Source organism: Saccostrea cucullata, unplaced genomic scaffold, assembly GCF_032062105.1.
Source record: "Saccostrea cucullata isolate Sc308-1 unplaced genomic scaffold, CSIRO_AGI_Scuc_v1 ctg289, whole genome shotgun sequence".
NCBI lineage: Eukaryota > Metazoa > Mollusca > Bivalvia > Ostreida > Ostreidae > Saccostrea > Saccostrea cuccullata.
This window is the reverse complement of record NW_026933175.1, coordinates 510,109-525,799: the sequence shown is the minus strand read 5'-3', so window position 1 is coordinate 525,799 and position 15,691 is coordinate 510,109. Positions and strand designations below refer to the sequence as shown.

At 36.0% G+C, this 15,691-nt stretch overlaps 1 protein-coding gene across 4 annotated transcripts in view; it reads right to left on the bottom strand.

Annotated features, from left to right (window-relative positions):
• The window catches only part of LOC134237507 (maestro heat-like repeat-containing protein family member 1), a 34,549-nt gene extending 24,497 nt beyond the window's left edge, over positions 1-10,052 (bottom strand). For all 4 annotated transcript variants that reach the window (XM_062719594.1, XM_062719595.1, XM_062719596.1 and 1 more), the window contains exons 1-3: positions 9,901-10,052; positions 6,276-6,421; positions 5,529-5,660 (exon numbers count right to left, since the gene is read on the bottom strand). In XM_062719594.1, coding sequence (XP_062575578.1) covers positions 5,529-5,660; positions 6,276-6,421; positions 9,901-9,958 — 336 coding nt within the window. In that variant the 5' untranslated portion in view covers positions 9,959-10,052. The remainder of the gene's footprint in view (positions 1-5,528; positions 5,661-6,275; positions 6,422-9,900) is intronic.
• Positions 10,053-15,691: the final 5,639 nt, after the last annotated feature.

The following is a 15,691-nucleotide window of genomic DNA, read 5'->3' as shown; positions in this document are numbered from 1 at the left end:
TCAAATTAACATATATCACTGAAACCTAACTCGTCATTTTTTCAATTACATCAATCAAACTTTTTAAACGGACCTAGATATGTTAAATTTTTATGTCGCTTGGGGAGCCCAGTGGTTAAAGTGCCTGCCCTAGAGTCACAAAGTAAGGAGTTGAATCCCAGAAGGTTTGGACAGGAAGAAGATCCTTCACTGCTCAATGACCCTGAGTGCCGAGTTTAGGGCAAAATTTGAAAAGTATTGTATACAAATCACTTACCCTATATTCGATGGACGTGGTCAGAAGGACACGAAGGAGCATAAAATCATAGAAAATCCAAATGCATCTTTGAAACCAAACACTTAATGTTTCAATCACGCGAATCAGTCCGACCGATTCCTAAGATGACTTACATATGAATGATTTTTGAAAACTATGGTACAAGTCATTTAACCCATATCACACTGTTGATTATGTGTAGATACCCGATGGGCGTGGTCATAATGACAACTCGGGAGCTACGCTCCCTCGTGTCATTATGACCACGCCCATCGGGTATCTACACATAACCAACAGTATGATATGGGGTAACTACTACTTAACTGTATATCTTTTTTAGCAATGGACATCTTGTATTTTCTTTGTCCGCGTGTTTGTTTTTCGAAGTCAGCACATTTGCGAACAAAATTCAGTGTAATTTGAGCTAGTCCACACAGAGGGGGAAGACCAGAAAGGACAATCCCTGTCTGACTAATTTTTTTGTTCTAGAAAATAAACACTAAGTCTTGTAACAAGAGGCCCATGGGCCACATTGCTCACCTGAGCACTGTGGCTAGGAAAAAGTAGAAATTGGTTTATTATTTAATAATTTGAATCCAAAAGTAGTCCCAATACCAATCCTGGCTTTCCTATTCTTGATAAGATGATTATTAAAGAATTTTCCTATATATGTCTATGAAAAACTTTGGTCGGCCATTGTGGCCCCGCCCTACCCCCGGGGTTATGATTTGAACAAACTTGAATCTACACTACCTGAGGATGCTTTCATATAAATATGATCAATTAGGGCTTTGTGATTCTTGAGAAGAAGATTTTTAAAGAAATTTCCTATATATTTCTATGTAAAACTTTGGTCGGCCATTGTGGCCCCGCCCTACCCCCGGGGGTCATGATTTGAACAAACTTGAATCTACACTACCTGAGGATGCTTTCATATAAATATGACCAATTATGGCTTTGTTATTCTTGAGAAGAAGATTTTTAAAGAAATTTCTTATATATTTCTATGTAAAACTTTGGTCGGCCATTGTGGCCCCGCCCTACCCCCGGGGGTCATGATTTGAACAAACTTGAATCTACACTACCTGAGGATGCTTTCATATAAATATGATCAATTATGGCTTTGTTATTCTTGAGAAGAAGATTTTTAAAGAAATTTCCTATATATTTCTATGTAAAACTTTGGTCGGCCATTGTGGCCCCGCCCTACCCCCGGGGGTCATGATTTGAACAAACTTTAATCTACACTACCTGAGGATGCTTTCATATAAATATGACCAATTATGGCTTTGTTATTCTTGAGAAGAAGATTTTTAAAGAAATTTCCTATATATTTCTATGTAAAACTTTGGTAAGCCATTGTGGCCCCGCCCTACCCCCGGGGGTCATGATTTGAACAAACTTGAATCTACACTATCTGAGGATGCTTGCATATAAATATGATCAATAATGGCTGTGTGATTCTTGAGAAGAAGATTTTTAAAGAATTTTCCTATATATTTCTATGTAAAACTTTGGTCGGCCATTGTGGCCCCGCCCTACCCCCGGGGGTCATGATTTGAACAAACTTGAATCTACACTACCTGAGGATGTTTCCCCATAAGTTTCATCTTTCCTGGCTCAGTGGTTCTTGAGAAGAAGATTTTTAAAACATACCATCAAATTTTCATTAATTCCCAATTATCTCCCCTTGAATGAGGGCCTGGCCCCTCATTTGAAGAAACTTGAATCCCCTTCACCCAAGGATGCTTTGTGGCAAGTTTGGTTGAAATCGGCCCAGCGGTTCTTGAGAAGAAGTCGAAAATGTGAAAAGTTTACAACGACGACGACGACAACGACAACAACGACGACGACGACAGACAACGGACAAATTGTGATCAGAAAAGCTCACTTGAGCCTTTGGCTCAGGTGAGCTAATTACATGCAGTAAATTGGATGTGGGATGTTGTCAATTGTTTGCCAATTAAATTCTCATTTTCATCTACCAAGTACATTTGCTGTGTTTCTCTACTAATTAAGCCTGATCTGTGAAATTGATTTGAATTCCATTTTAATAAATTTATATTTGCTGTGGGGTTTTTTAAGTAAGCCAACTGTGAAATGGATTTAATACCATTTTCATGTATACTCGCGCGAAGAAATATACACTGAGCAACTTGTGCTGACGTGATCTCACAATAAGGCTACAGAGACGTTAGTAACTAGTGCTAATTGTAACGGGGACCGTTACAGATGTTCCCCAAACGCTCCCCAACTTCCTTTTGGTGCCGCATTCCCTGTAAGCTTCATTAAATAAGACAAACTCTATGCATTTGAGGCTTTAACAACATTTACCCAGGAGAAAGTACCAAGTTCATTCAAATTATAGAATTCCACGCGTGCGCATGTGAATGCATGTGCGTAATGACCATATCATCTTGTCTATACAATCTTAATATTTTAATATACTAAATATTAAAGTAATTAATCCAAAAGTATTAAAAAAATACTCTCATTAAACTGTATTTTTGATTTTACTCATTTCACGTGGAAGCACGTGCATACATGAGCATGATGACCATACCTTCTTGTAGAAGTCCATTACATCTATCTATGTTCTAAATCCCACCCCGTTTGGTTGAAAACCAAGGGAGTTATAGCTGTTTAAAGTTTCAGCCAATCAGATTGCAGTGCACGTACACGCACGTGTATGCATGTGCATGATGACCATACCATCTTGTAGAAGTCTATTATATCTATCTATGTTCCAAATCCCATCCTGTTTGGTTGAAAACCAAGGGAGTTATAGCTATTTAAAGCATAAGCCAATCAGATTGCAGCGCATATGCATGCACGCTTTTTCATGATAATTGCTATATATTTTATTGTAGGATATCCTAATACATGCCTTTGTTTAAAATTTCAAAGGATTTCGTCAAAAAACAAGAAAGATATTGAGACTTTAGTTTCAGCCAATCAGAGCGAAGCGCACGTGCATGCGCGTGAGATCTTGCTTTTTTGACCATTTCATCTTGTCTTTGCTTCTAATATATACTTATAATATGAGTTTCAAAGCATTTCATCAGTAATTAAAATAGTTACGTCTGTATCAATTATGTTGGACATTTCTCATGTTGCACGTGCGAGCTCTTGCAAGCACACGTGCATGCACATGCTTTCATGACAATTCTTATATTACAGGCTGTAGATCTCCCTAATGTATAACTATGTTCAAAATTTCAAATGATTTTATCAAAAAACAAGAAAGATATAGAGACTTTAGTTTCAGCCAATCAGAGCAAAGCGCACGTGCAAGCGCGTGCAATCTTGCTATTTTGACCATGTCATCTTGTGCATACTACTAATATATCCTTACATTATGAGTTTCAAAATATTTTGTTAAAGAATAGAAAAGTTACGGTTTTATCCATTATATATTGGTCATTTCAAGTCTTGCACGTGCGCGCTCTTGCAAGCACGTGCGCGCAAAATGACCTTGATTCCGCAAATCTACATAACATGTCTACTGACCCTAAAAACATTTCACCTAAATCGGATGTGTAGTTTACAAGATCATTCGCGGACAAAATTTTCCCGAGAAGAAAAATAATAATAACTAGAGCAAAGCTCGTTGCAAAGCAACGAGTAGGTCTTCCGTCCTGTTTGACCAGAAGTAAATGGAAGTAACTTTCATTTTTTACAAAAATGAGTAATAACGCCCAACAATGTATAAATCACCTTAATTTATGTTAATTTATGCTAAAATAAGCCATTTTTGCTACTTCCGGTTTGACCGGAAGTGACGACGACGGACGAAAATTTTTTTTTATGCTCCCAGAGACATATGTTACCCAAAAACGGGTTTAGAACGGCAAAAATACGCGTTTTCGACTACTTCCGGTTTGGCCGGAAGTGACGACGTCGGACGCATTTTAATGACATCAATAGATTGAACTTGACATTTTGAACAACTTTGCTTCTTTGACATATTACAAATTCTCAATACTTTTTGAGATATAAAGGAAAAACTTTTGGCCCCTCTAGGCCCTTAATTTTAGGGGACAGCCCTTTTTACAAGATATGATTTGAAAGATCTTGAAATTCTACATTTCTTTTGTTCTATGTGTTTTAACAAAATATTTCCAGGTAAAAAGATATCGTAGAAAAGATCTTTAAAATTTTGAAATTCGCGATACGACAATTTTCGGCCATAGCGTGCGCCGACGTGCGGCACTTCCGATAAAAATGAAATACCTTATACATATCTATAGACTTTGGTCTATCTTACCTGAAAGTTTCATGTTTCTATCTTGAGCCATTATTGAGAAAGTCTGGAGACAACCTGACCCTTCAAAAATCATAAAATCGACAATATCTCCAAACCGGAAGTGACGTCATCAAATCGGAAAAAAATGCATGAGGTTCAAGTAATGTTACATAAGTCCTGAAAGTTTCATGGAAATCCATCGAGCCGTTTTTGAGAAATCGCGTGCACAAAATCGGTAAGAAAAAAAAGAATAATAATAATAAAAGTGAAAAAGAAACCTAAGAATAACAAGAAGGTCTTCCGCTGAAGACGGAAGACCTTAATAATAATAAGAAACAGAGTAAAAACAATATGTTCCCAAACTTCGTTTGGGGAACATAAAAATATAACAATATAGGGCAGTTGGTGCTTTTAGTCATGTAAAATATAAAATAATATAAGGAATGCTTCTAAGTTTAGTGTGAATTATTGGTGTGTAAATACACAGGCTTGCACGTAGGCATATTGTTCATGAAGCACGCTAGCGCACTTTATAAAATATGCCTACAGAGACATTAATAAAAATGTACTTTTAAACATGTTAATCTGCTAATTTAAAGGTGAAATTGCATAAATGTGTATAAATGTCTTTTAAATGTGTAAAATGTAAATATAAGAAATGTTTAGTGTGGCACAGAGGTACTCTTGTCCCTCTCCACTTTCAAAAGAGCCTTGCACACACCCTTCAGTGTCTACCTCCCATAGGTCCCTATATAGACTAATATCAGCAGAACAAAATGGCATATATCTGATGGCTAAGAGCCTTAATTGCGATGTTAATCATGAATTTTTTGTTACTTTATTTTAGTTTTCATTAAACCTGTTTAACTGAGACAAACCTTTGAGCAGGTCATTTCCAGGGCCCCAAGGTTGATGAGATCCGTGGCGAGTCCCGTGTCTATATGATACAAACCTTTGAGCATGTCATTTCCTGGGCACTGAGTTTAATGAGATCAGTGGCGAGTCCCGTGTCTATATGATACAAACCTTTGAGCATGTCATTTCCTGGGCCCCGAGTTTAATGAGATCAGTGGCGAGTCCCGTGCCTATCTGATCCAGAGTTTCTTTTACAATCCTCTCCATACACTGTAGCAAGATCACTCGGTGTTCTTGGGCAAGCTATAAAAAATTAATATGGGGGTGTAGTGTTATTAAGCAAGCTATAAGACAAAAAAGAAGGGGTGTAGCAATAGAAAAACAAATAGATTCTGCATGAAAGCTTTTCATTTTAGACATAAAGTAAAATATAGGTAATCAAAGATTACAAAGCTCACCTTGACAATTGTTATCTAGCAGACCTCAGAAATTTTTTTCTCGTTAGCATACAGTCTGAGATCAATATCCATGAAATTTTGATTTAATTCATCATAAAAAGACACAGGTTTTGTGTCCATTCTACTTCCATTTGGAAATAGTAAAATTTGATTTGAAATGTTGTGGTGAAAGCGCTATGTGGGACAGACATCATCGTGTGGAAATGCATCGTCTCTCAATCCACAGGTTTTGTGTCTGTTCTATTTCCACAAACAGGGTTTGAGTGGACACAAAACCTGTGACTTGCTACGATGGTTTTAATAAGGACTTACAGTTACCTGGAAATAGACCTGCTTCAACAAACTTTGTCTTTAATTATAGCAGCTGATTTATATTGTTTATTGCAGTGGTCATCACACGCATTTTGATTTACATCTTTCAAAATCAGCAGCATAAAACACTACATCTATGTAGCCATACCTTGGTGTGTTTTTTCAGGTACGAGTAGCAGCAGCTGAGAACCAGGGCAGGTTTGTGTTTTCCAAGGTCAAACAGCGCCTGGGAAATCTGTTCTTGTCCCTCCTCAGTCCTGTCATTGGCTGAATCAATCAGGGCCATCGTCATGTCTGTATGAAGAAAATTAACTTCTAATCTATTTTTCATAAGACAGATATAAGCTCTGTATAGTATTCTGAAAATTGACAGTTTAACACAAAACTCTGCACCTCCTTTTTCATTTCAATCTGAAACATATTTGGAGTTTTCCATATCAAAATATGGACACTCTAAGCTGCCTTCTTTCTAAATGTTCTATAATACTGGGATACCTTTCTCATATTCATAACTTCTCTTTTACCACATAATAAAAAAAAATACTGAGATTTTCACAGAATCTTTAATGCACGTTGCTTTTGTGCACCTCTGATTTAAGTTTTGATTGTCAATGAGTCTTTGGCTTAGTTGAGATTATGAAACAGATGCTAAATTCCTGATAGGACAAATATTAAGTGAACTATTTATGATACATGTCTAACAAAACATAATTCATACTTGTTGACATTTACAACCTAAGCCATTGCCCTAAGGCTTCCTGTTTTTGTATTATGGTACATTTCTACCCTCTACATTAAATATGAAGACTAGTGTATGAAGGATTTGGCTGTAAATTAGCAATGCAGGGCTCTAGATGAACATTTCTTCTTGTCCATTCAGTAGGAGATTCTGAAGTTTACTTGAAAATCATCCTATATCAAAAAGACACTGAGTCTCAAACCCTGCTTTATGATTTTTTGACACATATTTCAAATAATGAAACTACCACAATATATCTAAAATTGTATCATCTGTCCTAAGTAGCAGTAAATGCTATATTTAGTATGATGTGAAAACAGCAACAAAGACAAATGTTTCTAATATCTATTACCCTTCTTCCTTAATTTTTTATTACGTTTCTTCTTTTATTACACCTTTCCTACCCATACAAAAAATCAAAAAATTGTTAGATTCATCATTCATTCAACAAATTCAATTTCAAAAGTATATACAGTCTACAAAGTAAACTTCCATCTCAATCAGGTTTGATGACTGGGATCAGCATTGCTATGATCAAGAGTGAAGTTATTGTAACATATTTACAATTAATCACTGGGATCGTACCTGGTCATTTCCAGGGTTTGGGGTGTTCAACATAAACTGATTTAAAATAATTGGTATGATCTTAGTGGACTGCCGAAATATACAAATATGTCCTAACCTTATCTAGGTTAACAATAATCAAATGGTAAAATCAATTAAACAATCGGAGGCAAGCAACAATAAATTATCTGGTAGACCTAACTTAATACTAAAACGAAAGCCCAGTCGCCCTCGGACTACCGCATATACTGTAGGATGCCTTATTCAGGACGGACAATGAGTATAGCGGCCTGGACAGACTGGTCGGCCAATGCAGACAAATGAACTGTTATGGCTAGCCTCTTTGCTTGAGGTTAACCTCTTCGTGGCAGGCCTTATAACTGGTTTGGCAAACCTCAAATGGCCTTCCAAATTTCCTCTCAAACTGAGCGAACACAGGCGAGGAATTAATAACCGCAAACTTTATTTACTACAGTCTTAGAACACTGTCAATCGTCTTCTCTCCTTGGCTGCATCCGAATAACAACAACAGATGACTGCAGAGTCTCAGTATATATACCTTATGAAAGTCACGTGATGTCAACGGTGACTAATTGAGGACTCCGCATGGTTGTACCTTTAGATTCCGGAATTGTCACACTACCCATGCCTCCGATGACATGCGCCCCGCATGTACAACTTTAAAACTGAATGATTCTTAATTAGGTTAAAGGTTTAAACAGATAACAGTTTTAAACTTATATTCAAAGAATTCCTTTCTTCTTCTTTTTTTTTTTAAACCACTAAATATAAAACAATGTACAACTTAAATTGGTAGAATCAATTATCTTACATGTCAGTCTCATAATCATGTAACCAGATGGGTGGTCTACGAGCTCTACTTAAATCAACCAAGACAAAAATATATAATTACAAACTTTATTGATTGAATGCAACAACAAATCCCGACGCTGCCACCAAATTTTGTAACGTATTTACAATTAATCACTGGGATCGTACCTGGTCATTTCCAGGGTTTGGGGTGTTCAACATAAACTGATTTAAAATAATTGGTATGATCTTAGTTGACTGCCGAAATATACAAATATGTCCTAACCTTATCTAGGTTAACAATAATCAAATGGTAAAATCAATTAAACAATCGGAGGCAAGCAACAATAAATTATCTGGTAGACCTAACTTAATACTAAAACGAAAGCCCAGTCGCCCTCGGACTACCGCATATACTGTAGGATGCCTTATTCAGGACAGACAGTTTATGTGATAGCCCTTCAACCACTACACTCACTGTAGGATGCCTTATTCAGGACAGACAATGAGTATAGCAGCCTGGACAGACTGGTCGGCCAATGCAGACAAATGAACTGTTATGGCTAGCCTCTTTGCTTGAGGTTAACCTCTTCGTGGCAGGCCTTATAACTGGTTTGGCAAACCTCAAATGGTCTTCCAAATTTCCTCTCAAAATGAGCGAACAAAGGCGAGGAATTAATAACCGCAAACTTTATTTACTACAGTCTTAGAACACTGTCAATCGTCTTCTCTCCTCTGCTGCATCTGAATAACAATAACAGATGACTGCAGGGTCTCAGTATATATACCTTATGAAAGTCACGTGATGTCAACGATGACTAACTGAGGACTCCGCATGGTCGTACCTTTAGATTCCGGAATTGTCACATTATCAATTTATTTCTGTATGCTTTTAATTTTGAAATGCAAATAAAAAGCTGACAACAATTTTTTATCATTATTATTATTTCAAATTGTAAAAAAAATCACAGAAAAATCACTTGTTTAATCAGACAAGTGCCTGGCAATATCAACTTTTCTGTGAAAATTTTTCACTGCTACCGGACAACCATACATGTGGACAAACGTTAGTTTGTAGAGGCATACTGGAATTGCACAGAGTGTCTAGAGAGAAAAAGTTTAATTATCTCTGTTGACTTTTCAACATTCACCAATGTCGCCTCGTAATTTCCACTCACAATGATTTTGGATGACCTGGCTTTTGTCTTGCTCACCCAAATCCCGACCTGGTGATGAGTTAGGAATGTACGTTGACATTTTAAAAATAAACTACAAATTCAAAATGTACACCATCCTGAAATCAAACTCCGACAGTACTCTGCAACAGTTACCATCCAAATAAACATTTTTATTCTATATTCCATATGAAAATGGTGCTTATCTAAGAACACTTATAAACAAATCAGAGTGTGCAACCCTTAACAAAGTTATTCAGGGCCATTTAAATTAATGAGTACAAAATTTCGATAAGCTATATTCCATCACATTGGATCATTTGATACTACTGTGCAATTTTCAGCAGACAGTATCATTTGAATGACCAAAAATAGGATATTATTTTAGAGTGCAAGCCATAAGATTAAGAATGTCTGAACTTGATAGATCCGCCACTGGGTATTGCACAGCCGTGTGCATCCCCTTCCTTTCCGCCTATGCTTACCGTCAACCTGACCCCCCGTGCTCCGAACTCCATCTTCTTCCGGGCCTGGCATTATCATTGACGACTTCAGCAGTGTCACAAGATCTAAAACATCCTATCCTTGTAAAATTGCTGTGCGCCTCCTCGTCATGTGATTTGCATCGAATCGTCTGAAATAATTTCCGGTTTGGAAGATTTAGGCAGTGCATACTCAGTTTTTTCGATTCTTTCAACAGTCGGGCATTTATGTTTCGCCGATCGAAATCCCTGTTTTGAAATGGGTTCTGATTAAATATTCATGGATATGATTTCTTTTAAAGATAAAATGAATGAATTAGATAAATATTGCTTTACAAAATGTTGTTCTCTGCAAAATTAGAGATTTGTTCAATAATTAATGAACATTTTTCGGGCGATTAAAAATTTGTCTTTTAAAAGTCTACGTCTGTTTCATGATCCTGGGTCCAGGTCCATAATCATCGGACATTTTCCAGACATAACATTTATTACAGAAAATGTTCATTGAAAGCCCCCTCCTCCTCCCACACATACACACGCACTTGTATATATAGTTGCAGTATAGTAAAATTGGGTAATGTAGTATACTGTACATAGCATGTTTTTCAAATAAAAAATTGTTTTCCTTTTTTTTTGGGGGGGGGGGGTGATTTTTTCTTTGCTCATGCACCCTTTCAAAAACGATGCTACGTCACTGTTGTACTTTTAATTTAGTCAGTCCTCCAAGTTTTTACTATGACTGTAGCCTTCCGTATGCAGTTAAGTGTTGCTGAATCAGCCTGGATGTGTCTCACAACGTTTTTCTATCTTTGCTTTCTGGTTAGTTACTCAAACAAATGTCCGATACCGAAATTTGTTGATCTAAAAAAAAAAAACGAAAATTGAAGGAGTGAAAAATCGTGTGAAATTACGACTCATGATGGACATAACATAGCTGTCATAGATTAGAAAAAAAACAATAAAATGCTAAATTGTAAATGAATGGAATAATTGATTTACACGTTTATCTAAGTCAAACAGTCCCAGATATGACCTTTTACAACATTGTTTTGGAATTTCAATTTTATACAGATTGATCATATCCGCTAATTTGATAAACGCAGGATTCAACAATGTTTCAATAATTTTCGATTTACAGCAATATTCGAGGGGAAAGTTTAACTATGACGTTGCAGACCAATTTTCTAAAGATAGTGAATTATTAACACTTACCAATAAAGATATGATATTTCGGAGACGAATGTGACGCAGAGGGAATGATGAGATTAAAATTTTTGAACCAAAAAAAAAAAATTCAACATTCACACACTGACAAAAATGAAATAGTAAAATAACACAAAATGACAATTTAAGAATAATAATATGCACTATTATAAATTTATCGCCTGGGGGTGGGGGGACTCAAAAACATCGATCTAAAAAGTTTAATGACTATACTATATTATTCGAATTGGGTCGGGCACTTCTCGCGAATAAGCCGTTTTCTCTCACATATTTACTTTTATATATTATATACTTTATAAGGGATCCATATTTTCCGGGGAGGTCATGAGGTCAATTAATTTCATTGAGGGGAATTTTACTACATGAATTTGAATACTTTAAAATTCCAGAGGGGGGAGGAGTCCGGACCCCTGACACCCATTCCTAATGGCTATCCTGCTGAATCTGCTACTTGCTCTAGTATCACGGACTAACGAGCTCATCCAAGGTCACATCGTGGATTCGAATCCCGCCGCGGAACGTGGACACCGATCCATCAGATGAGACCGTACAAACCGAATGCCATTTTACAATTGTGATATCTGAATCATCCGTTACCGATTTAACCAAATATAACGTTTCAAAATAATATATACCTCGAATAACTTAAACTAAGTGATAAATTAATTTTGGATATTTCTCCATATAGACCGATTTTGATAAAATTTACATTTACATGTACTTGCTATGAGTATGAGTTGAATACTACTACTTGTATAATAAAATTGAACCAAACTGAGTATGGCATATGTGGGACAAAACACATCATATACTATTTCAAGAGTCGCCCGGCCGCCCACGGCGCAGTGGTTTAGAGTGATTGATCTGTAAACTTTAGTTTTCTATAGCTAACTAGTTAAAAATTAATCAAAACTACAGAAGAAAATTTATTTATCACGAATTTACATCACTTTTGGGAAAACCTGAACGAATAATTAGTACATGATTCAATATCATGATGCATTATATAAATATTGCATGTAGTTGAGTGCAACATTGAACATTTTTACCCCAAAAACCATTGTCAACCGAGACGCAGCCGAGGTTGACAATGGTTTTCGAGGGGTGAAAATTTTCAATGTTACACTCAACTACATGCAATATTTATTATATTATACTGAATGCTAATTATACAAATACATATAACAGTGAACCGTGCGCGCATAAATTTTGCGCAGTCGCTATTTTTTGGAATATCACCTGTCGTCAAGCAATGTTAACTGTTGCTACGCTGAAGGGCGTGGCTTCATTATTCAGCGGGTAATAGTGTTTTTTAACAAATGTTTCTCGACCAATCAGATTCAACTAATTTACATGAAAGTATAATATAAACATTTATTGACTGCAGTTCGCCCATTGTGTGACGTAAGCTGTTCAACATCTCATTGACGATTCCAACCTCTCGCTCAGCAGTCAAACATCGAATTTTTTTACCCGCTCAGCAAAAAATTAGAAATGTTAGACATTTTTCGTACAGATTTGTATAGAAACAAATTTCTAAAGGTATAACAGTATACATTTATTGGAGTTCGGGGGCAACATGATCGAGTTTTGTCGGACCTAAGAACCAAACTGTTTGCCTGAGGCCGTTAGGCCGAAGACAGAAAGTTTGGTTCGAGGATCGACAAAACACATTTTGCCCGAGAACATAGCCAATAAATGTTTATTAAAGCTTCATTATTTTTTTTACATACATGTATTTTGTAAGTTGTCTTCCATGATATATCCTCAGGTCCGTCACTGTTGAACACCAAGGAATGAGATTAAAAGCTCCGCCCATTCTGTGACGTAAGCGGTCCAACTTTTCATCGACCGGTCCAACATCTCACTCAGTGGTCAAACATCGATTTTTTATGCCCGATCAGCAAAACATTAGAAATATTAGACTTTTTTTCGTATAGTGTAATTTTTAAAGGTATAAAAATGAAAAATATGCATTTAAATTCTCCTTAGCTAAAAACTTGTAATTTATAAGAAAATGGCACAGGTGCTTGGAAAATGAGTATACTTTACTTTCCGGTGATCATTTATGACGTATTTATAATAATCTTATTGAACAATGCCTTTGCAAGAATGACAAACAGACATGCAGACAGAGAGTTTGACAGCTAGACGAACGGAAACGGACAGACAAATGCAAATACATTATCTTAATTTCCCCAATATTCTTTTCGCAAGCCTTCTTAACATGTCAACGTTTTCTAATCTATAATTAAGCCATTAAAATATTTCTATGAATAAGGTTTTATCGGAACCTGTCCCAATTTTCAAAGATATCCCATCTGATCTGAACCTCGTCCAATCCCTTTTGTCAATTAATAAACCAACTGTCCTGATCTTATATTTTTCTCTTACAAATAATCCATTTGAATCTTACTGCTATTAATGAGCAATCTTAAATTTTCCTATTCTATAAATGCCATGAACTTTAACCTGTCCCCAATCATCTTGTACTTGTATGAATTGTCTGAATCTTTTCCTGTTGTCTAGTCTTTTATTAAGCCATCTAAATCTGCCCCAATTTTCTCGTCAATATTAAATCTTCTAAACGTAGAAATCGCACCTTCTCCAGTCTTTCCGGCTATAGAAGTTGCGGTTGCTTAACGTGGCAGTCATGTTTTTAGCTTGCTGGTCCAACAATCTAGCAGATCTTGCACTGTTAGGAGACAGATTCCGCAGGTCGAGATTTCAACCCAGGTTTGGGGAGATATCCTTGTATATGAATGGCCCTTTTAGAACCTTTAATTTATTTTCTCCTCTAGTACGCACAAGAACCATCTAGATCAGGTTACACATTGTCCTTTCTTCATGTACTACCGGGTATCTAACTCATGCCCGTTGAATGTTTCATACTAGAATTCTTTATACATGCATACGTACATTATATTAACGCCTATAGGCCTATCGAGAGAACAAACTGCAGAAACATTTACAAGATATAAGATAATCGAGAAATGCCAATACCCATCACAGAAATGACCAATCAGAGGTGAGGAATTTCTTCAGTCTTCAATATAAAAAGAAATCAACAGTTATTGTTTAGAGCAGAAGAAAATTACGGTAAGTATGTCATATTCATTGTCTGTAAAAGAAAGAAATTCTTGACAAAGTACTGTGTTTAGAAGAAGTTGCTTAATTGTTCTATTTTAATTTGAATGTAATATGATGAAAAATTACATTTAATTGTACATTTAATTCTGAAAATTGAAGAGAAAGTAAGGATTTTCTTCCTTTTGTAATTCTTTTGTTTGTGATCTCTTTATTTTTATTTCTTTTTCTTTCTTTTTTAATGCTTCCTTTTTTTATTGAAGGCTCTCTCTCTCTCTCTCTCTCTCTCTCTCTCTCTCTCTCTCTCTCTCTCTCTCTCCATGCGTTTTACTTGTTACTCCCATCATACGGTGTAAAAAAAGGTGCGTTAACAATGGTGTGAAATACGGCCAATTAACTTATTTACAGATCTAAATCAGCTAACTATAAGAAATACCGTAACCTTCTCTGCGGTATGATACATGTAATACCGGTATTTTTCAAGATCAAGCTTCGACGGCATCTTTGAAATGACATATAAAAGGATCGTTTTCTTAAATTACGTGTATATGACCATTTAAAATTTTTTTTTATGTTTTACTGATTATGAATATGGAAGTCTAAACAAGTAATACTAAGTAACCAGCCATGTTTTGATGATAAATAATAGGGAATTTCGGAGAGAGTATAGACAAAGTAATAGAATCGGACGAGAATATGACCATATGCATGTATTAGGAACCTATTTATTTTGCGATTTTGCGGCTTTTTGCCGAAAGATGGGAAACATAGGTATTTTATGCTTGTGCTTCCTCATCTGAAGTTTTTTTTCCCGAGGAATTTTCGCTTGATAGTGTTCCCAAAACTAAAAAAACCTAAAAAAAAAATTAAAAAAAAAAAAACCTGAACCCCCCCCCCCCCAATGAAATTGTTTTCTACACACTTGTGAATGACATTTTCATGTAATGCGGGTCCAGAGAAATACGATTACCTGATAACAGTATTGTACATAGTTATAAGTTGTTTTGTATTTACTAATTAATTGCAATATACTATACACAATCATGTAAGCGTTAATTTAGTCAAAAAGCTCTACTTTCTTCATGTTACATTCATGCTCTTTCATATCAGTGATAATTAAATCAGCGTCGTGTTGATTTAATTTTCATTAACCCTGGATCGTGGATCCAGGATTTTATTGTATATGGGGTGCTTTATTGGTCTGAACATTCGAGGTTCTAAGCAGATCAAGAATCAGGGCATTAACAGTGGACGTTATTTTGACAGTTAATATACGATAGTGAAATCTATAGATGATTTATGAGTGGGGACCCAGCCTAATCCATTCCTATGTTTATTTAACTATTTATTGTATTTTTTCAGACCATGATCCACATAGCCACCGTTATAATAACACTCATCATCAAACTAATGGCCATGATCTTGGGAGCCTCCGTCAACAGCTATCTTCTTCTTAAGAGTATTCTGGAAGCGGATTTCCGCC